This window comes from Stomoxys calcitrans, chromosome 5 (assembly GCF_963082655.1).
Source record: "Stomoxys calcitrans chromosome 5, idStoCalc2.1, whole genome shotgun sequence".
Lineage (NCBI taxonomy): Eukaryota > Metazoa > Arthropoda > Insecta > Diptera > Muscidae > Stomoxys > Stomoxys calcitrans.
The window spans coordinates 149272482-149296110 of record NC_081556.1 but is presented as its reverse complement, the minus strand read 5'-3'; the positions used below and the strand labels follow the sequence as shown (position 1 = coordinate 149296110).

The window sequence follows — 23629 nt, the reverse complement described above, 5'->3', positions numbered from 1 at the left end:
GAGTTTTTTAAGCTTCCCAAAATCTGACTTAAATATGGTTCAGGTCAGTTAGATATGGCTGCCATATAGACCTATCATACGGACAATAGAATAAGGAAGTGATTCTAAGCCGGTCGGTATACTTATCAATTGATCTAGGTCTTCTCCCTCTTAGCTCTCCAAACAATTATAATACCCTCTGCCACCATGGTTGTGTAGGGTATAAAATGTAAACTAAAGAGACAAATGTACTACAGCTCATTCATTTAGCAATATTCTGAGAAGTTGTCATGGAATGACTAGTAGCACTTTCATTGGCTGATAAAATGGTGTCTTTTAGACCTTCTATAATGCAACATGCTAGAAGTTGAGCCTGTATGTGTATCGGCTCTCTTGTTAGGTCAACTTACAGTAGTTTTTTTGAGAATGGCAACTGTTTTCCGCCGCTGGGTATCTGCAAAGCTGTTGAAGAAAAACTGTTGCCAGATTTGGAAATTACAAGACAATTTGAGACAGAAATAATCTGAAGAGATGTGCCAGGTTGTTCAACCGTCAATTTATTGTGCATCCCGAGAGTGACAGGGCTAGGAGGAGAGCCATTAGCTGCATTCGTGGTCTCCGAGCCGATGAACAGCCATCACAATTTACCGTGGGCGATGTTACGAATGTCATCCGTGGCGCCAAATCTATAAGGCAAAATTTCTGCAACTGGATGCGGTCGTTCTGCAATGACTACATTCACTCGGTAGCTTTTTACCGCATCTGCCACCGTTTCTGCATGAATGTTATCTAAGAACGACCGCCCCCCATTGCATCTGAAGAAATTGACCTCCCCCGGCAAACCAGAGTATTTCTGGCTCAATAACGTTCCGGCAGATGCAGCCGCCTCAACTCCTACAGAGCAAGGATTGATGCCGACGTGCAAGACGAAAGATAGAACACAATAAACTACTAACAACAACAACATTAAAGGAACCAAAAGACGTGTTGAGCAAATTTTTACTGAATTTTTCATCAGTCACTTCAGGAGGAATTTTAAATTTTCTCAGTTTTTCTCAGTGTAAATAAAAAAATAAATAGTGAACAAAATGTTGTCATCTTCTGAATTATTCAATTAATTATAATTTCGCTTTTTAATTAATTCAGCATGAGGTGTATTTTCAATACAAAAACGCCCTTTGTGGGCATTGCAAACAATTACAAATGATAGCGCGGACAACGTTTAACGGCTTTCTCTTTGAACTTCCAGTAAAATGCCATTGGAATGTGAAATATTGCATGTGTGCCACTATGGTAGTCAGCGCCAGAGACAGCGCCAGCACTACTTTTAATTCAGTTCTAGTCCCAGAAAAGCAGGAATGCCGAGGGCGAAGTCAGAAAATTTTTTTACGAGGTAGGGGCAATAAAAATGGGAAATATAATCAAACACTTATAGAGGTTAAGTATGATGATGAGCATGTCTGCCTATGAAGCTGTACGCCTGAGTTCGAATCCTGGCGAGAACATCAGAAAACATTGGCAGCAGTGGTTATCGCTTCCTAATGCTGGCGATATTTCTACTTGGCAATGTAAAAACTTCTATTCAAAGAGATGTAGCACTGCGGAACGCCGTTGGGACTTGGGGGAGTCTCTCCCTTCTTTCAGTAGTAGCCCAGATGCTTGAGGGGCTGCTCCTCCCGAGCATCGTTGGAGAATTTTCATACGCCGAGCATCAATCAGCATGAATTTCGAAGACTGCATAGCACCGTAGCGTAGAGGTTAGCATGTCCGCCTATCACGCTGAAAGCCTAGGTTCGTATCCTGGCGAGAACATCAGAAAAAATGTTTCCTAATGATGGCGACATTTGTGAGGTACTTTGCCAAAAACTTCTCCCAAAGAGGTGTCGCTCTGCAGCACGCCGTTCGGACTCGGCTACTTGAAGCAGGCTCCTTATCATTGAGCTTAAACTTCGCAATCTGACAGCACGCATTGATATGTGAGAAGTTTGGCCCTGTTCCTTAATGGACATGGGCAAATTCATTTTTTGACATAAAAGGCCAAGATTTTTTGTTTTTTTTTTTGGGTCAATCAAAATCTTTAAAGCCCAGACTTTTGAATCCCAAACTATGCTACAAGCACAAAGTGTCTTTGATTTTAATATTTAGAACATACAAATGAAAATTTTCATACCACTTTTTTTTGTAGTAAACCGCAATTCCAGTTCTATTTTTTTTTGCCCCCTAGCTGTTAAGCTTGTGTCCAGCAGCCAAGAGGCGCCTCTTGGTTTTGTGTCCAAGTACAAACATACATACATACTAGATGCGCTCGCATTACACTTCTCCAACAGATCAAGTGCTAGATAAAGATGATGTGCATAGAATTTAATTAAGATTTGCCCGCAGTTATGTCGGTGGCATGAAGATGACTGACTGTAGGTGTTGTCATAGCTTTACATTATTTATCACACAAGGCCACAGGAGATGACTTTGGGACAACAGCCAGCCAACATTGGAAGCTCCAACTGGTTAACTGAGAGCTGCATGGCGTGTTGTATGATTGCGATTGCGTGTGGCGTGTGGCATGCATGAGGCTGACAAATGCACTAATAAATAGAATAGATAAAAAAAAACAACGACAACAATCGGCGATAAAAGATCTGCTCATCATCATGATCACTATTATGAAAGTGGCAAATTCCATCTAATCATAGAGAAATTATTTTCCTTTGGTTTGGTATAATGGAGGCATTACATAAATATCTATTTTTAGTAGAACCATGAAATCATTTCTAAGCTTCTCTAAGGCGTTGGAATTTAAATCATGTCCACCTCCTTGCTGCCACCCAATATGCCAGCCTGCTGCAATGAAAACAATCCAAGATTGTGCAATTATGTTTGTGAGCTTGTTAATCACTTGCTGGTTACATTTCATAAAACACACACACACACACACTCACACACAAACTTCAATGCTTGAGATATGTCTTTGCAATGACCACTGCTGTTGACCAAGTTGATTGCATTTGTAATTTTTTAATTGTCATTTCTTGTCTGGATCAGTCTAGACAGTGACTGAATGAGTGAGTGAGTGAAATGAGTTTCAATATTAGTGTGTGTGTGTGTGTGTGCATATGTCCTCTAAGCGCCCTGGTATGCGCGCATGCGTGTTTCTTTTTGAATGAGTGGGATTATGGACAAGACTTCATGGCATGTCTTAAAGCCTTCGCCTTAAGTTTGGAGAAAAGTCATAGAAATTTAATGGCTGTGGCCTCTAGTGACGTCCAACCATGGTGACAGTCGACTAAAGGCTATTTTGCATGTTTATGCACACTCGTATACCTTGTAATTGACATTTACTGAGAATCCCTTAAATCAACATACATACATATTTGCCATGCTGTCAAAATGTTTGTAGTTCACCATGATATGGTGCAATACTGACATTTCTGGAGAAAAAGACTTCTTAAACCTCTAGAGGTTTAAGAAGTCAAGATCCCAGATTGGTTTATATGGCAGCTATATCAGATTATATACCGATTTGAACAATATTTATAGCAGTTGTTGGAAGTCATAACAGAATACTTTATGCAAAATTGCGCCCCCTAGTGGCTCAAGAAGTCAAGATCCAAGATCGGTTTATATGGCAGCTATATCAAGTTATGGACCGATTTGAACCAAACTGAAATTAGTTGTTGGAAGTCATAGCAAACAACTTCATGCAAAATTTCAGCCAAATCGGATGAGAATTGCGCCCCCTATTGGCTCAAGAAGTCAAAATCCAAGATCGGTATATACGGCAGCTATATCAAAACATAGACCGATTCAAACCATACTTAGCACAGTTGTTGGAAGTTATAGCAAACAACTTCATACTAAATTTCAGCCAAATCGGATGAGAAGTGCGCCCACTAGATCCTCAAGAAGTCAAAACTTGGGATGCAGACAAAGAAACCTTGTTGACCACGTACAAAACACTTGGCCGGTCTGTGGTGAGTTATACGGCGTCAGTTAGGTCTCGTCATCTCTGTGACATGCAGTGGAATAATATTTAGATCTGTCAGAATGCTGTTCTTCAAACTGCGATGGGCTTTCTCCTCAGTTCTCATGTGGACCAACTCCATCAGGAAACAAAGAACCTACCAAAGCTAAGACATAACTGCATGCTGTTTAAGCAATACCTTTTGGGCTGTTATCGCAGAGACCATCCAAATCATCATCTTGTGGATAGGTATCCACCGCCCAGAAGCCTTCAATTACATCGACATGATCTAGAGCGTGAGGTTCAGCGCTACAAGAGAGAACCTCTAGATCAGGCGGCATATCATGCGAGTCTAGACAACATTCATGCAGAAACGATAGCCGATACGGTAAATGGCTACCGGGTGAATGTAGTCATTGCAGAACGACCGCATCCAGTTGCACCTGAAGAAATTGACCTCCCCGAGGAAACCAAAGTAGTTCTGGCTGAATTACATTCCGGCAGATGCAGCCGCCTCAATTCTTGCAGAGCAGGGATTGATGCAGACGTGCAAGATGTATATCCCAACTGTGACCAGGGACCACAAGTCACCTGTTTAACTGCCCAGCCAGACCCACTTGACTCAGACACAGATCACTCTGGGCGCACCCGTTCTTAATCGCAGAGTTCCTGGATCTGGGCACTTAACAGAATCAAGCAGACGTAAGTTAGAACACAACAAACTGCTACACTAACAACAACAACATATAAACCTATCTCCCGATTTAATATCTTGGACATATAGTGGTGGTGGTTATCCAAAGAAACGGTAGCAGATACGGTAAATAGCTACCGGGTGAATGTGGCCATTGCAGAACGACCGCATCCAGTTGCACCTGAAGAAATTGACCTCCCCCGGCAAACCAGAGTAGTTCCGGCTCAATAACGTTCCGGCAGATGCAGGGTGGAGATGCAACACGATGAGGATAATATCAGTGTCCAATGAAAGTTTTTGAAAATTGCAGTCATAACCCTACAGGGCATTTAGTTCGTTCTGTTAAGTTAAAGATCTTTGAGAATACAGTAGATATACAGTAGTGGCTGTGGGCGGCGTCATCCAAAAACAAGACTTCTAACCAGACATCTACTAGAAGGGATTCTGAACTAGAAAATTTTGAAGAAGGGTACATGTAAACATTAACACCGGTATTTACAAAAATTTAATGCAGCTTTTAAGTCGATTTATTTGACAGATTTAGAGGTGCATTGAATTTTGTGAATACCGGTATAATCATGAAGACGATTGCCTCGACATACTTTCAAAATTCCTTTGATTGCACATGCAAATGGTTTACTACAATATGGAATTAAATAAAATAATACCCTCCAAGTTGATATGGATAAAGGCGAAGCACACCGATTTATTTTTTATAACAATTTTTAGGACAGCAAAATTGATCAAAATTTTTAATTTCTTATATAAGGTCACTATACAGCGATGGGCAAAGTTCCCCATCCGTTTTACACATAACTATTGTGGGTCCTTGTATTCCACCGTTTCGTATGGAGTATGTGCATGTACTACATTGTTTTGACAACCCAAATTTCATCAGAGCTTCTTCATATCGGCCTATAAGGGATGTAACCAAGATTTACGTGTGATATGCTTAATGTTCATACAATTCTTTACATTTGTTCCATGGATCACCATCTTTTTTAAATATGGGTTATAAGAACAAAGCAAGACCATTGTGTGGTAATTTAATGCACATCACATATCATTTGTTTGTTTATATCAATTTCTGTAGGTACTCCTATTTATCTTTTTGTTTTAACTTTTTTTTTTCTATATCAAACATCTAAGGTTACCTATCAATAATTGTTTGACTCATACCCTAGCGTTCCATAAAGATAAGAAAAACAAGAGTACAAGTTCATTGTAACTAAAGAGAGAACTCTTTAAAGCTTTTTTTATTAAATTGTTCAATGTTTATTTATTTACATTTTTGTTTTGTATTTATTACTTTGCGTTGTATGTATTGTAGTGATCCATGTTTATTTGCGCCTGCGTACTCGTGTATCCAATTACACTACTACCCCACTATGTTTGTTCAGTGAACACTGGTAGGCCCATGTCTATCTCATGACATAGTATGGGGTATATACGCATGTATGTATGTATGTGTAAACGAAGAAGAAGAACGATCATACAAAGACGCGTGCTCAGCAAAAACTCAATCAAACTCAAGTCAAACAGAAGAAGAGAAAAACAAACAATACAACGACGACGACAAAGTCTCAATCAAAATACAACTGTTACTCATGTAATGTAATGTTATACGATGTCGTCTATGTTTTATCTGTCTGTCTGTCTGGCTGAACGCCCTTTAGTCGGACAATTGAAACTGTCGTTTTGTATAGCTACCCATATCCATTACAAGCACCCCACATTTGAATATAAACTTTTATGCATGTACTCTTCACACATAAAGATGATGATGACGAATATTATGATGTATGCTTTCCACTCTTTATATGAGAAACAGTCGCTGAGTGGGTGATAGAGTCCGGAGATATCATCGCAAAATTTTTGCAAAACTTAACAAAAATAAGCAATGCAACACTAATGTATCCTTTAAGATACATTGCGCCTATAGAGGGCGTAATTTTCATCCGATTAGGCTAACATTTTGTACAATGATTTTTCTCATGACTCCCGACTGATTTTATTAACCTTGATTTCATTTTGTGCATTGATATTGCTTTTATATAAATCGATCTCATGATTTTTATACACACCACCGAAGGATGGGGGTATATTCATTTTGTAATTCCGTTTGCAACACATCGAAATATCCATTTCCGACCCTATCAAGTGTATATATTCTTCATCAACGTAAAAATCTAAGAGGATCTAGCTATGTCCATTCGTCTGTATGTCCGCCTGTCTGTTGAAATCACGCCACAGTCTTTAAAAATAGAGATATTGAGCTGAAACTTTTGCACAGATTATTTTTTTTTGTCTATAAGCAGGTTAAGTTCGAAGTTGGGCTATATCGGACTATATCTTGATATAGCCCCCATATAGACCGATCCGCAGATTTAGGGTCTTGGGCCCATAAAAACCACATTTATTATCCGATTTTACTGAAATTTGGAACAGTGAGTTGTGTTAGGCTAGTCAATATCCCACTCTAATTTGGCTCAGATAGGTCCAGATTTGGATATAGCTGCCATTTAGACCGATCTCTCGCTTTAAGGTCTTGGACCCATAAAAGGCGCATTTATTGCCCGATTTTGCAAAAAATTGCAATTTGGCCCAGATCGGTTCAGATTTGGATTAAGCTGCCATATAGACCGATCTCTCGATTAAAGGTTAAGTTAAATTGAAGTTCGCACATAGTCTGATTGGTGGCGCTAGTGAATGTAGATAAATCATAGAACATCTCTCTCTCTCTGTTCCTAATGTAGAGCTGGTAAAATATCGATGGCACTACCGATATTTAATTTTTTGACTGAATATCGATCTGCATTTTGGTCCAGATCGGTCCAAATTTGGATACAGCTGCCATATAGACCGATCTCTTAAGTTTTTGGACCCATAAAAGGCCTATTTATTTTCCGATTTCGCCGAAATTTGGGACAGAAAGTTGTGTTAGGCCCTTCAAAAGCCCTCTTCAATTTGACCCAGATCGGTTCAAATTTAGATATAGCTGTCATATAAAACGATATCTTGATTTAAAGGCTTGCCCCCATAAAAAGCATATTTATAATCCGATTTCGTTGAAATTTGACACAGTGATGTATATTAGGCTTTTCGACATCCGTGTCGTATATGATTCAGATCGGTCTATATTTGGATATGGCTACCAAAATGACCAATATTTTGTTCTACAAAATTGAACAATGACTTGGACTTGTTAGACCTCTCAATATTCATGTCGAATTTGGTACAAATCGGACCATATTTCGATAAAGCTGCTATGGGGGCAAAAATTATGCATTTTTCACCAAATTATGACGAAAGGAGATGGGTATCAAAAGTTCGGCCCGGCCGAACTTAACCCCTTTTCGTTTGAAATATAGGTGATGGGAAATTATCGATAGTATCGATACCGTCGATATATATTATTAAACCTATCGAATGTTGCGATTATCGATAGCTTGCCAGCTTTATTTAAATTTTCATTTCTTTTTGTTGTAAATTAGATTTTTTTATTTTTTTTTTTGGCAGAGCTTCTTGCTTTGATAAAATAATTAACGACACCTATAAGCTTGACATTTGCTGTCAAATTTTGAGAGAAATTAAATTCATCCGTTATTTCATTTCTCTTTGGTAAAGAAGAGTATTGCCACTCAAACATACATATATTGACAAAAGGGAGGATTTGAATTTGAAACGGCACATCTCTAAGAAATATTGGGTTGCCCAAAAAGTATTTGCGGATTTTTTAAAAGAAAGTAAATGCATTTTTAATAAAACTTAGAATGAACTTTAATCAAATATACTTTTTTACACTTTTTTTCTAAAGCAAGCTAAAAGTAACAGCTGATAACTGACAGAAAAAAGAATGCAATTACAGAGTCACAAGCTGAGAAAAAATTTGTCAACGCCGACTATATGAAAAATCCTCAATTACTTTTTGGGCAACCCAATAGTAAGAAAACTACCTATATTTTTTCTTGAATAAGAAAATTTCACAGCTAGAAAGATATGAAGACATATAACTTTTTATAATATACTAAAAACAATGACAATAGCATCATAAAACAGATAAAATGGGCATAGAAAAAGTGAAACTTAAATCCCCGCTAATGTTTTGAAATAATCTTTGAGTTGTCGAGCAATATTTCAAGTTATTCCATACTTTATGACAAATTGATTCTTATTAATAAAACCCCAAGGATTATGGGCGAATAAAAAACCACAGCTTCTGGGCGAATGAACAACTTAAAAAGATTAGAACGTAATAAATTATGGTATAACATAACTTCATTCATCCATGACTGTTGTGTGAATCCCAACCCATTGCATCCACCAGCAACCTACACAAACACGCGCGCATATCATCATAAAGGAATTCCAAATGGAACAGTAACAACCCAAAATTGATATACAGCCGTAAAAATCAAAAAACCAAAAAAAGACATTGAAATCCCATAAAAACTCGAAACAAAAAGAAGAGGACAGAGTATACTGGCCGATGATGTTGTAGCGATGTAGGAAAAGAAGTGTAAATCCCAAGAAAACACTTCAATATTCCAGGTATCGAAAGTGTGTCCCATCCAACTGAAGTAATCTTAAAAAGTGACTACAAATTGTCTGGAAGCGTTGGTTGGTTGACTGTATGGCTGGCTGGGTGGATAGCCGGCCGGTTAGCTGGCTGTCTGCTTGCTGAGTTGCAATATTGCGCGACCAACAAGCCTAAGAAGAATTCTTTTCCAAATCGAACACCTGAATGTTTTATGGACTCAACTACAAAGTACAGCCAGTGTTACCACAGCAAACAATTATTGTGAAAAAATTGTGTAATAATATGTTATAGAAGTTCTATGGGGCCAAGTGATATGCAAAGTAGTAAAACCCGATTTTCACCGATCATTAAATCCAGATTAAATGCTCTCCTCAGTTGATTTTATAAAGGGAAAACAGATGATCGAGCCATTAAATCCGGATTTAAGAAGCAGCGTAAACGGGGTTTAAATTTAGTTCCAAAGTTCGATTTTCTCGAAAAGTGCGGGTGTACTAACAGTCTACAAAGTACAGCCAGTGTTACCATAGCAAACAATTATTGGGAAAAATTGTGTAATGTGTTTTAGAAGTTATATAAGGCCAAGTGATCTTCTGAGAAGTAAACTCGGTTCCACAATACGAATTTTGGGAAGTAAATAAAAATGAACCTAAGAGACCGCCCTGCATAAGGTTTGTGCAATGAATAGAATAATCTTTCAATGCACCACATTGCTATGGAAGGAGCTTTTACCAATGTTAAGATCCAATCCTCCTTTGAAACTGTATATTCCATAAGATAAGGAATAGGTGGAGTAACAGTAAGTCCCATCACAGGAAATAAAATAGATGGAGTAGCGGTAGGAATGGGTACTTGGGAAAGCACACTAGGTAGTGCTTGGAGTTTTTGAGAGAAAGATTCTTCTTAAAATATATAGATCAGTTTGAGTTAATGGAGAATATAGGCATCGTATGAATCACGAGTTGTATGACGATAATTCCACAGTTGGGTTAGGTTAGGTAAGTGTGGCAGTCCTTTACAGACTAACTTTGACAATTTTAAGTCCATTGTGATACCACAGTAGCGACAGACCAAGGCATCTGGCGGGAATCAAACCCACGACCCCTGCACTGGTAATCCAAGCACGCTACCAACTCGGCTCGGGGCGCCCATAGTTACAAGTATCTAAATACAACGGTTGCGTTGGCTAGGTCAAATTGCCAGAACAGATGAAGAAGCTGCGGCAAATTAGTCTTTTGAAGGCAATCACGGTGGTACACCCAAACCTGGACAACCAAAAGTCCTATGGAAATTATTAATTTTCTTCTGGGAAAATAACCCCAAGTACAAATTTGCAAGCTTTTAATTACCAAACTCTCAAAATTTTGCTCGCTCTTAGGCACTCTCTCGCTCTCTTTCAATTGCAAATAAAGTACGCGAACGGCCAGCAACAATTTGTGCCAAATTGCTAATAAGTTTTAATACTCGAAGACTCTTATTAGAATTCTTCAATTATGTAGGAATACGAATCAGATATGCGGATGTCTTGGGGATGGCATACAACTGGGCTAGACCTAAGGGCTGGAACTTTAACCCAGAGAAGACTAAGGGCGGTTCGTTTACAAGAAGGTCTGTTTATATGTTGAATATTTTTTAAATTACCTATTACGGATTGAATGGATAATTTTCGTTTTTCGGTAACGGCTTGGTCGATTCGCAAACCGCTTGATTCGTTTAAAAGTTAACAAGATATCGATATATATATGTGTGTGTTTGGTGTCTTTTAAGTAACTATAACGGATTGAAGGCCACCGTGGCACAAATGTTAGCAGCTCGGTTCAAATATCCGGACTTCGTATAATTGAAACAAAGTTCTTGTATATTGCTGTTTTCAATTAAGCGGATTCTACTTTTTTATAACCAGATCAAGAGATTAAAAACCCTGCCCGTGTTTTATTTTAGTACTATACAGTGATTTCTCCCGTTATCTTGAACAATCCAGTACAACTTTTAACTTGTATTCTCTATAGCACATGTGAGTTGCATTATAAATCTATCCTGTTTAATTGACTTGCACTAGAACCTGCTTTTGTTGTTAATCCCTCCCTTTTAATAAAATCCTTTTTAAAACACTCCAAGTTGGCAACACTGCACACAACACACAGATGCCGCAATGTGTAGTTTTTTTTTATTTTATCATTCTTCATAGCCAGAAAAAAGTGCTGCTTTAATAAAACAGTGGTTTATAAATAAAAACGCGAAACACACACATACATACATACACACAAAACGGCAAAGCATACTTTATATGATGTTCTTATGTCCATTTAACCAACATGACATTTTTTGTATGGCATATAGCAAAGAAAAAAAAAACCATGGCAGAATTATAACCAAAAGGATTGGCCGACAAAGTCCATTCGACGACAGTAAGCGCAACAAGCTGCAAGTACTTTTTTTTCTTTTGGGATTTCTTCATTTCGGGAATGGATGGATTTTTGCTCCTTTACCTTTTGTCTTAAAATGTATGACTGGCTATGTGGATATGTGTATTTGTTTGTATGTATGTACGCATTTACATATACTCATATGCATTTGTGGATTGATGTTGCTTTTGAATACCTTGAACCCTTTTCCCATAATAAGACAACGCGTGGAGATGTCTGTCCCACTGAGATTGGTGTGAGAATTTTTTTGATCGAAAAAAAGGAAAACATCATATAAAGTGTTTAAACGAAAATCAATTTTTAAAACAAACATAATTTTTGGGTTGAAGGCAGCATAGAGCAACATCAAACATTGCGATCATTTTAAAAGGTCTTCGGGGCTGCGGGAGTTCAGTTCGATTTCTGCAAGTCTTATATAGAGGCCATAGTTCTAATCTTTTGGTCATGATTATAAAATCAAACTAGAGTCTAATCTAACAAGATGACAACATGTGGACCATAAACTTCATGGCACTTGGATCCTAAATGAAGGTAGTGGTATTCTGCAGGAGGTCCCGTTAACGCCATATGGTTATCTACGAAGGATTGACTTTCAAGCTATGAAAAAGTCCAACGATAGTTTTTTATTCTGTAAGATTATTGTACTGAGGAGGGATTCGAAACAGTCTGCTATGCAGACGATGTTATAATACTTCTATGGAGTAAGGATCCGAACCAGCTATGCAGAAGGGCTGAAAGGCTCTTGCATATGGCATATGACTATGCTAGACCCAGAGGTCTCAATGTTAACCCAGAGAAGACTGAAATATGCCTGTTCACGAGGAAGAGTTAAGTGGGCCAATTTAACGCACCACGTTTCCTCAATAAGACGATTTCGATATCTGACAAGGTCAAATACTTAGCTGTGATCATGGACAGGAAACTAAATGGAGGTGACACATTCAGAAACGCCCACAGATGTTGGGCACTATGTAGACGGGCCGTTAGCTCGAAATGGGGTCTGAAACCGAGGATAGTCCATTGGCTCTACAGGAGCGTGATTAGACCAATACTTACTTACGCCTCAGTAGTAGACTGCAATGGATGCGATGAGGACCACGCCCACTAGGGCACTGGAGTCTATTCCAGATATCCGACCCATTGACATACAGATTAAGTGTGAGGCAGCCACTGCGGCTATTAGACTTAAGGCGATGGGAGAATGGATTGAGGATGGGAACAGCTCTTACCAACGCGGTATAATCGAGGCGACGATAGGAAACCTCGAAGAAAGGGAAGAGGTTTCCGATCGGATGCGAGCGGCACAGTCTTCGATTGACGGGGCCCAAGCATTGCCATCACATTTGTGAAATGTGCAAATTTTCACAAAACTTTTTTTTTCATGTTCTTTTTACCAAACCAAGTAAATTGAGATTCCATTGCAGGATATTGTCTGGATTTAGACCATTGTTTAATGCTTTCTATTCTTTCTATCCTATTCTTTCTTTTTTTGCTCTTTAAATCTTATTGGGATTCCATTGCAGGATATTGTCCGGCTTTAGACGATTATTTAATGCTTTCTATTCAAAGAACAGTACAGCAAAAAACATTTAAAAGTCAGCAGAAGATGTCAAATGGATCATGGTGCTTTACATATATCCTACAATGGAATCTCCATAAGATTTTAAGACCAAAAAAAGAAAGCCCAAACAGACAAACCAAGTAAATTTTGAAAAACAAAATTGAAATGGAGATTATCCAAAAACAATAAAGATATCGTTCTAGTTATTCAGTATTATCTTTTCAACCTTAGCTATTCAGTATTCTGTAGACGAATATCTTTCAAAAAAAATCTGCGACCCCATAAAGTACATATATTCTGGATCTTCTCGACATTCCGATTCGATCTAGCCATGTTCGTCAGTCCGTCTGTCGAAATAACGATAGCGGTCGAACGCGTAAAGCTAGCCGCTTGAAATTTTGCACAGGTACTTAAAATTGATGTAGATCGTTGGGGATTGCAAATGGGCCATATCGTTTCAGTTTTAGATAAAGCTCCCAAAAAACCGATCTCCCGATTTGGCTAAAATTTGACATATAGTGTTTTGTTATGACTATCAACAACTGTGCCAAGTACGGTCTACATAGCTCTCATATAAACCGATCTCCCGATTTGGCTTCTTAAGCACCTGGAAGTCACAAATTTCGTGCGATTTGGTTAAAATTTTGCACATAGTGTTCTCTTATGACTCCAAACAACTATGCCAAATACGGTCCAAATCGGTCTATAACCTGACATGGCTCCCATATAAACCGATCTCCCGATTTGACTTCTTGGGCCTCTGTAAGCCAGAAATTTCCTGCGATTTGGCTGATTTGCATGTAGTATTTTGTTATGACTTCCAAGTACGTTATGTGCTAAGTACGGTCCAAATTAGTCTATAAATTGATATAGCTCCCATATGAACTGGTCTCTCGATTATCCTTGTTCGGATAATGTAGAAGCTTTAATTTTTGCAGATTTGACAGAAGTTTGGCATGTAGAATAAAATTATGCTCTTCAACTTAAGTTTGTATACATTTTTAGCAGAATCCATGGTGGTGGGTTCCAAAGTTTCGGCCCGGCCGAACTTAGCACGCTTCTATTTGTTTCTTTTAACATCCCCTTCGTAATTAAGCAGCAAACAACAGACTTTTCAGCAGTAAGCCTGCTACTTTGAAATTGCAGAACTACTGCTGCAATAGCAGAACTACTGCTACATAGCAGCAAAATCAACTACTTATATTCAGCAGACAGTGTTTGCCTTTTTCAGCAAACTTTTTATTTGAAATAGGTTTATTTGACAGATTCCCTTTATAGAACTGTCAAATAAACCTATTTTAAGGCTTCATTAGGTTTTGTGAGTAAGGCGTTAAAAGATATATGTTGAAAATCGGAGCATAAATTCTCTTTTGGCAGCCCGAACAAAAATTTGCAGAGCCGAGCTGGCCAACTTTGAATACCCAACAATGAGCCCCCGGGACTTTTAGGGGCCTGAAATTTTGCACCTATATCTGTGCATGTTATACCCATGGGGTATGCATCAAGCTCCCCCATAACGGCCACACTCATCTTCAGGTCTTTATTTTATTCCTTTCCAGTGTAAGTCAGATGTTCTGGATAGCATTTCAGTGCAATAACTGATTAAACGTGATTTCCATTATATGGTAATAAAATAAAACTCAGCAAATATTGATTTTTTTGATATATCAAATGCTACATTTTGTAATAAGCATAATTGACTTTTTACATTTACTCTAGATTTATAAGAGCCCAACCTGCCTGCCAAAAATTATAAGACGCCTAATAGCTTCTTATATAAGAGAATACTGTAGTATTAATCTTGTTAAAGATTGGGTATCTCACTAGAATAGTTTTGCAAGGAAACCCTGTTTATTAGTTGGACACCTATAACAGTCTTTGGGGAAGTTATTACATGCAAATTTATGTATAGGTAAAGAATACTTTGAAAACAAATAACTGAAGAAAATAACATGCATACTAAATAGAGATACACTTACCGTCATTTCTGTTCGCTTTACATTTCCAGCGTTGCCAAAGTGTATGCAAACAAGGACAAACACCACCAAACTTCTTAATATCATGGTGTCTACAGAAATAGATGAGCTGATCCACTTACAAATGGGCTGCAGAACAATTTCTTTATAAGCTGCCAAATTCACCAGATACTCTTCTTGTTTTTTATGTTTTTTTTTATTTTTCTTTTGTTAAATGTTTATAAACAATTGTGCGCGTTTATATTGACTTTTGCGAAAATCATCCATGGGTGTGGAATAAGTCTTTTTCTTTCCAATAGGACTTGTTACACAGACAAAGAGTTCTAAAATGAAAAGGAAAACAAACAAGAAAAAAACACTTTAAGTCACTTAACAAAATAGGCGGTTGAGGGGTGGTATTGCCATATTTATTCATGCACTTCGTTGCATAGATTGATTGATGGATGTTTTTTGTGAGCGCAGCCAGGTAACGGCACTCATCAGTTACTAGAGAGCTGCTGCCGCTTATCGCTCTTTATTTTTCTCAACAAAAAAAAATGTTGCGTTAACATAAAACCGCAAAATAATCACACAATAATCAGCAATCGAAAAAATTATAAATCACCAAACAAAGGACACACATACTAGGTAAAAGTTTACAAAAAATATATAATGATTTCTTTTATTTTATTTTTTTCTTTATAAATTTTCAATAACACCCCACACACGATCGAGAGAAGCAAGGCAACGCGCAAATGCTGTGGACTTAACAACGATTGAAACGCAACTGAGTTAAAGTATTCAAAGACCCAACCTTGGCTAAAACACAACGCGTTGCTTGGGTTGGTTATCTGTTAGATGCAGACAACTACAACTACCACATGCAATATAACAGCGGCGGCAGCAGCAGTAGCAGCAACAGCAACACCATCGCTAGCCAGCAACACCAGCAGACAAGCAAGCAACTGCTGTGGTCGGTCGCCCCTATGTCTGTCTGGGCTTCTTAGACTCGCCAAGTCTGCATTTCTGCTTTACACAGTTCCAATGCAGATATATGAACAGACAGACAGATGGATGGAAGGACGGACATGCATAGTACCAAGCAACCTACCCATGTCCATCCATACCCATATGTATGGCCAAACAATGTCCGAACAATTGCATAGCCTTTCAAGATGGTGAGCGCTTGGTTGTCTCCACGATACATACATATGTATGTATGCAGCAGGGAGTGAGCAGAGCTCTTCAGAGTGCCCGTACGGTGGCGGTGCACGAAGACAGTCAGACTAGCATGTCGCCACTATGTCTACCGTGTCTGGCATATCTTATCTCAACCCAAAAAAAAAGCAAAACAAAAAAACAGAACAAAACATAACAACCATCAGCCATTCATTCGACCAACACATTACCAAACCCACCGCCGCTGCTACCACCTCCTTACCCTTGAGTTTGACCACAACTAAGCGGACGGTCGGCCGCATCACACTTTCAAGAAAAGAAATAAGACAGACATCCAGGCAGCCAGCCAGCCGTACGGGTCGAGGGACAATCGTTAAACCTTTCAATTGTCATGAGAAGAGGGATTCCTTAAGTGGATGGAGGAGAGAATTTGGTAAACATAACAGCAAGAACACAAAGAGTTGCGACTTCCATAATAACCAAACATTATTTGTCCATCTGTATTATGATCATCGTACACCGTTTACAAAATAAATTTTCAAAAATTCTAATGATGACATATAAGGGGGAGTCGCATATGTGTAGGGCTGCAGAGTCGATCGGAGATGAGGATTTAAAGCCAGTCTCTACAATTGACCGTTTTTGTTGTACAATTCTGTTTATTTTCCAATCTATTGGGTTGCCCAAAAAGTAATTGCGGATTTTTCATATAGTCGGCGTTAACAAATTTTTTCACAGCTTGTGACTCTGTAATTGCTCTTTCTTATGTCAGTTATCAGCTGTTACTTTTAGCTTGCTTTAGAAAAAAAGTGTAAAAAAGTATATTTGATTAAAGTTCATTCTAAGTTTTATTAAAAATGCATTTACTTTCTTTTAAAAAATCCGCAATTACTTTTTGGGCAACACAATATTAACTCTGCGACTTGGGTGGGTTGTTTCAAGTGTGATCTGGTTAAAAGTCAAGTAGGATTGGCTGGACAGATAAAATGGTGACGTGTATCATGTAGTTCCTGGTTACAAGCAGGTAACATATATATCACTTTGGCACCAACCCAGTCCAATATGTTTATCCAACCTAATCGACCCCACGGATATCAGCCGTTTCCATGCCATATCCTAATGAATGCTGTCCATATCTGTTTGAGGTTTTCTTTAGTAGCGCTGCGCTACTTCATTCAACCAGACATACTTAGGCGGTGGTTTTCTATCCATAATATGGTGATGTCCACATACGAACTAAGGAGACAACTTGTCGTAGTTTGTCGATTGGCTTTCTGACAGGGTGGATCTTTTTCCAATTGCCGGCGCTGAACTTGGGAGACTGCACTGAGTCAGCGTAGTTTACCACTGGTTAACTAATTGTCTATTATGTAGCCAAAAAGGTATGATTGCCCGCACCCCAAGTGAATATAAAAACTAAAAAAATTTAAATTAACAAAAATAAAGCTAACAACAAAGTTAAAACGTGTTTTGTGAAAATAATCTTATGTTTAAAAGCAAGTAAAATTACCACAATCGATTGAAAAATGGCAAAATCACTTTCATTGCTCATTCACAGTATTCTCAAAATTCTCTCTTCTCTTAATTTTCTTCGATTATTCCTAATATTTGCACCTAGCGCATTTAGAAAGAGTCTTTAGTATTGGACATCTGTGGCTCTCACTGCAAACCAAATCTCCTCCTAACGACGATAGTAAACTTTGCGATCCGTCGATCTCCTCCGCGCTCAAGGAGAAGAATCTATCATGGGTACCAAAAACTCCCCAAGGATCACATACTATGACAAGGAGTTTTGTAGTATGTACTACGATGGAAACAGTGTAACGTAAAACGCATACATTTTGATAGGTGCATCATTGTTGTTGTTAGTATCCACTTCGTTTAACATGTGCATGGCAAAAACAAAAAGGCAACATCACCATCATATTACAACTACCACAACAATACGAGTGCACCTTCCTTTACCTTTGCCTGCTTACAAACATAAAGAAATTAACACACAAACAAAAAATATTATCTTTCTTTGTATCTCTCAAGTGCCTGTTGCATTCAAAGACAGGCGATTGATCGCACTTCATACTCCATACAACTGCTTCTCACCAACATCAGGATCAGGGATGGAAAGTTTAGATTTCTACAAAAAAATACTGCAAAGAGAATACTTCATCGGCCCCTAAAGATTTTGGTTGAATGAAAAACAAAACAGCAATCAGTTCACTAATCGAATTTGCTCCGATAACAATAACGATAAAATCAGATCGTGTGCCAATAACATCAGATTGTGTTACATTACTGGTTTGAAAATGATACCGATTATTGTGTAGTGCAAAGTGCATGTTATCGGCAATGAGAGATGAGCCTTTATCCAATACAATTGCCATGTGTAATTTTAATCTATACAGTGCAAATAACGTGTTATCGGGTGTTATCGCAAAATATCGACAATAATACAGTACAACTCTTACCTGGAATTCTATCTAGTACATCTGACTTACACTAGATAGAGTGCAAATAGAACACCGCGCAGGTTGAACGACTATTAAGGTCACTATCCAAGTTAGGTGTTGTAATAGATTTTAATATCACGCGAAAACAGGACCGTAAAGCACGTTTGCACTGTTCATTAAATCCGTCAGCTGATTTTATACAGGTAGAACAGTTGATTGTGCCATTAAAACAGGTTTTAATGATCAGTGTTAACGTGATCTTATGTACTATAACTTAAACTATTAAATGCAAAAATATTGTAGGGCCGATTTAAGTCTGATGAGGGATCACATACGGTAATAACACTAGTTTGTCCATCTCTGTATCATCGTTCCACCATTATATTTGTGCACTACAAATGATTTAAGCACATATTGACTTAGTCTAAAAAAGAACGACAACGACATCGGTGAGAACGAAAGACAATATTAAAAATGTAAAGACAACAAAAAGACATGAGAACCTGTATTCTCTAATTTTAAGAAAAAAACAAAAACTAACCAAAAACAGCCCAATATGTATTTTTGAGTGCATGTGTCGATCAACAGTGGTATCAAAGACGTAAGCTAGCGGGCTCAATCTCAGCACAAGACTTCAACGAGATGAGAAAAGACGAATTTCAACAAGATTCTAACAGCCAGATCCACTAATTCTGAGTCACTGAAATAAGTGACTCTACTCAGCTGATACACGAGCGAACAAAAGTTGCTTATTTTCAATGAGACAAAATTGAGGCTTAAACAAAATGAATGCGCTGAAGAATGCAACTCTGCAAAAAAATGTCAAAAAATTATGGCGCAAAAAAAATTAAATTTGACGCCGATCGATTTCAGTTGTCAAAGTTGGAAATTGCACTATCTGTCAACGAGTTCTGGTCGTGTGTTTCAATTATAGTTAAGAACCATACACACAAGTAACGAAAAATGAAGCGATCTAGTAACATTCACAAAATCAGAGTTGCACTAATCACTGATTTTGACAGATAGTGCATTCAATATTTTGTTGTTGGGCAACTGCCACTACCTGTAAATGAATTTATCTTGCCTTTTGCGCTTTTGTGGGATTTGTTTCAAGAGTTGCATTTTTCAACGCACTCATTCTGTTTGTATCTTTAGTGGTGCAGGCTGACATTGAGAAACCAATATAACCTATCCTCACATAGGGCAATTAAAATCAAGACTGTCAACTTACTAACCGCTCTGATCTTTGAATAATTTTCTCAACCTCGTTAGAATCCGCATGAAATAAAAGATGAATATTCTGACAATAAAGGTATGCCGACCAGTTCCAAGTTAAAGACTTAGGAAAGATATTCCAGATGCCACCGTGAAACGAACAAGACTTCGGTTGGATTGCAAAGGTTCTGACACTGACAAGACGAGGTGAATACTGAGAGAAAGTAGCAGATCTGCGGAGTCTGACTGTCGACTCCTACCTCGTGTCAGAGTATTTAGCCGAAATCGAAGCAGTCTAACTCAAATCCGAACTTGACTCTGACTCGGATTCAAAACGTTAAACCTTGAAAATAAGTTATAGGCACAGGGTAAAAGTCAGGGCTGCCGAATCTAGCCCTCGACTCTGACCTCGGGTCGGAGTCTGAGAGCAAACTCCGACTACGGCTCAATAGTCCGGCTGCGTCTTCGACTCCGGTCGACTCCACAACCCTTTAACCTACTCGCCACTGTTTGCAGGACCGATTTGGTAGATTTTCAATACTTAGTGCCCTACAAGAAGTATTTGTGGAAATTTTTAAGCAGCTAGCCTCATTAAGTCGAAAGTTAAAGTGCTTGAGGCAGACGGGTGGACACTATCATTTCCACATTTATTGTAATGCCGATAAAGAACAAAATAATTTATGGGGTTTAAAAGTCCAATAGTTTGAGGCATTACAAGCGGAATGTGGAAATTGGTATCTCCCTTCCCATGGGAAAGGTTTTAAAAACAATACCCAATGCCAATGGATTCGAAAAGAACAGATATGAAAAAATTTCCTTAAGTCCTCAATGGGATTATCGGTATCTACATTTAGTCGGATAACAATTATCTGACCAAAAAACTATTAAAGGAGTTGCATGTGCTTCAAGATGCACTTATAAGGTGGGGTCATGCAAACAGCTGAGTACAATTTTTTATATATGTTGTGATTTTGCAGTAAATCTATGTAAATGTCAAAGGCTTGATAATACAGCTGTGATTTTTTTCTAAAATCTTAAAAAGAATATCTACTTGATCCAATTTTATACACATAAGCCACAAAACAGTGTAATAATGATGAAAATACAAATATAAAACACATTTGAGGAAGATAAGTTGTAAAACGTAATTTATTTCTAAAACCACTTTGACATTTCAATTTACGGCATTTACCACTCAAGGTAGTTTCGTTGGGAGTAGATTTTTGTTGTTGTGCTAATAACGCTACCTCTTAATTGCATCATGCATGTGCTTTAAGTTGATCCAGTAAAACCTTTTCGACTGTACTGACTATTGCAGTACCATTTATAACCACTGTGCTTGTGCATGCATTTGATCACACTTTTACATTATTTCGAGAGATTCCTCTTTAATTCCTCTTGTATTTTCTTTGTTGCTGTTATTGTTGGGATTTTCATAATCGAACCAACTGCCTCCATACAAGTGTCTTTACATTTTATTAATTTGGAGATGTTACGAACGAATTCGATTTACCAGCCGGCAGGCCGGCCGGTCATTCGTTCGATACCATAGACTCACGTGGGCACACACATGTGCACCCATATCAATACGTATAAGAGCATAGCCATTTGGGGTGTGTATGTATTAGGTCCTTAAGGCCAAGTTAAGATTGTCATGGGTACGGCTCGATCGTCGACCGGCTGGCTGGCTAGCTGGTTAGCTGGCGTACAATGATTTATTGTTATTATTGTGATGGCAAGCGTAGAATTGAAATGGATTTTCTACGTAGAACATTTACACAGCAGTGGCAGCGTCACCGCACGATACAAGCGCGAACATGCAACAGTGTCAAGAGTTTCATCGTCCGTCGACAACATTCTATTTTATTTTCTTTTCTTTTTTGATCTTTCGTTTATTGGACGTGCAAGCCCACATTTAACGCAAACACACGCACACATACTCATATAGGGTGGCATATTGAAGTCAGTGTTCATAAGGCAAAACCAGACATGGTGAATATGGTGGTTCGCTGTCTAATTGGCGATAGGGTCAATCAGTCGTCTGTCGGTGCTAAGTTTAGCCAGTCTGGCATATTAGGTTATTGGTGTCTGTCCTTTCATTTCGATGTGTGAGTTTATTCAACGACTAATGGGTATGTAAGTAAGTGTGTAATGGTTTAAGCCATCTAATCTTAGGGTGGATCTACGACGACAATATAAACCATCTTTTACAATTTAAAGAGTAAAAGTATTTAAAAGCACTCTTAAGACAGTTTCTTTTTTTAGAACTTCACATTGCAAGACATAAAAAGATTTACAAACTACCCATTACAAAGAAATTGTGGCATGAAATAACATTTTAAGAAAAAAATGCTGTGAAAGACAAACTAGGACAAAATTATCCATATCAAAAAAAAATTTATAAAATTTTCAAAAGTAAAAATATGTTGACAAAGTTTCCTACAGTAAAAAACTGTGGCGAAATGTCTATTTAGAGCAATTTAAAAAATCTTCGCCTATCTTTTTGTAGCAGAAAAATTTGGATAGAATACCAAAGAAATTAAAATAAATCAAAAAATTTCCTTTACAAAAAAATTACCAAAAAATTAACAAATGTTGGATACAAATTTTGACAGGAAGTCCCAATTCAGAGTAAATTTTCCATAACAAAGTTAGTCTAGCAAAATTTGCTAAAGCTGCTATCACACGATATGTATTTCAAAGGTAGCAACTCTGAAATTTTCACACATCGTGTGATACGTATGAAAAATTGTATTTGAAAAATGGATTTTCGAATAAATATGCAACTCTTTCGATTAAAGCGAGTTCTTGTTTAATCGAACATTCATACTTGTAGACACATGTGATAAAAAAAAATATAAAATACATATAAGAATACATGCCGATTGGAAGGAAAGTCTTAAGGCTTGGTTATGCTCTCGTAAACATAGGAAAACGTGTCAGCTGTTTTGTTTTGCTTTATGAAAAGCATGCAATCGATTACCGAACGTCTGTCGACCGTAAACAGAAAGTAGAATTCAGTAAAAACAAAATTTTACGTTCTGTTTTCGTGTCAGGTGGTAAAATTTTAAGTTTGAAGAAATTTCAAAACTAAAAATTAATGTTTAGAAAACTGCTATCTCCTATTCTATTTCTCTGTGGCATTTATAACAATTTATTGTTTATAATAAACGTTAATTGGTTAGCCCATCATGAAAAGGTGGCCAGTCTGACCTGTTGTGAAAAGTAAATGTTGTAAAAAAAGTGAGACATATGTGATAACAAGAATTTAAAAGAAGAGAGTAGGAGTAACCGCCAATACGGCGCTGTCGTATCCGCTAATCCATGCTATCACTATGTCGTGAAACTGAGGTCTATTCAAGGATTCCACACACTATGACCTCATTATACGAGAGCCCACGGCCTTGAGGGCCGCCATTTTTTCTTGCAAATTTTGCCCATGAACATTCCACTAAGGAACAGGGGCAAACTTCTCACATATCAATGAGTCCGATTCAAGTTTAAGCTCAATGATAAGGGGCCTCCTTTTTATAGCCGAGTCCGAACGGCGTGCCACAGTGCGACACCTCTTTGGAAAGAAGTCTTACATGGCCTAGTACCTCACAAATGTTGCCAGCATTAGGAGGGGAAAACCACCGCTGAAAATTGTTTCTGATGGTCTCGCCAGGATTGTGACCC

General features: G+C 38.0%; 1 protein-coding gene across 12 annotated transcripts in view; it reads right to left on the bottom strand.

The window, feature by feature from the left end:
• LOC106084645 (SPARC-related modular calcium-binding protein 2) overlaps window positions 1-23629 on the bottom strand; it is a 53048-nt gene that overhangs the window by 14605 nt on the left and 14814 nt on the right. For 11 of the 12 annotated variants that reach the window (XM_059369056.1, XM_059369058.1, XM_059369057.1 and 8 more), the window contains exon 3: window positions 15135-15454. In XM_059369056.1, the coding sequence (XP_059225039.1) occupies window positions 15135-15218 (84 nt within the window). In that variant the 5' untranslated portion in view covers window positions 15219-15454. Of the gene's footprint in view, window positions 1-15134; window positions 15455-15755; window positions 15879-23629 lie in introns of those variants that run through there. The other variant, XM_059369061.1, reaches the window with a different exon arrangement.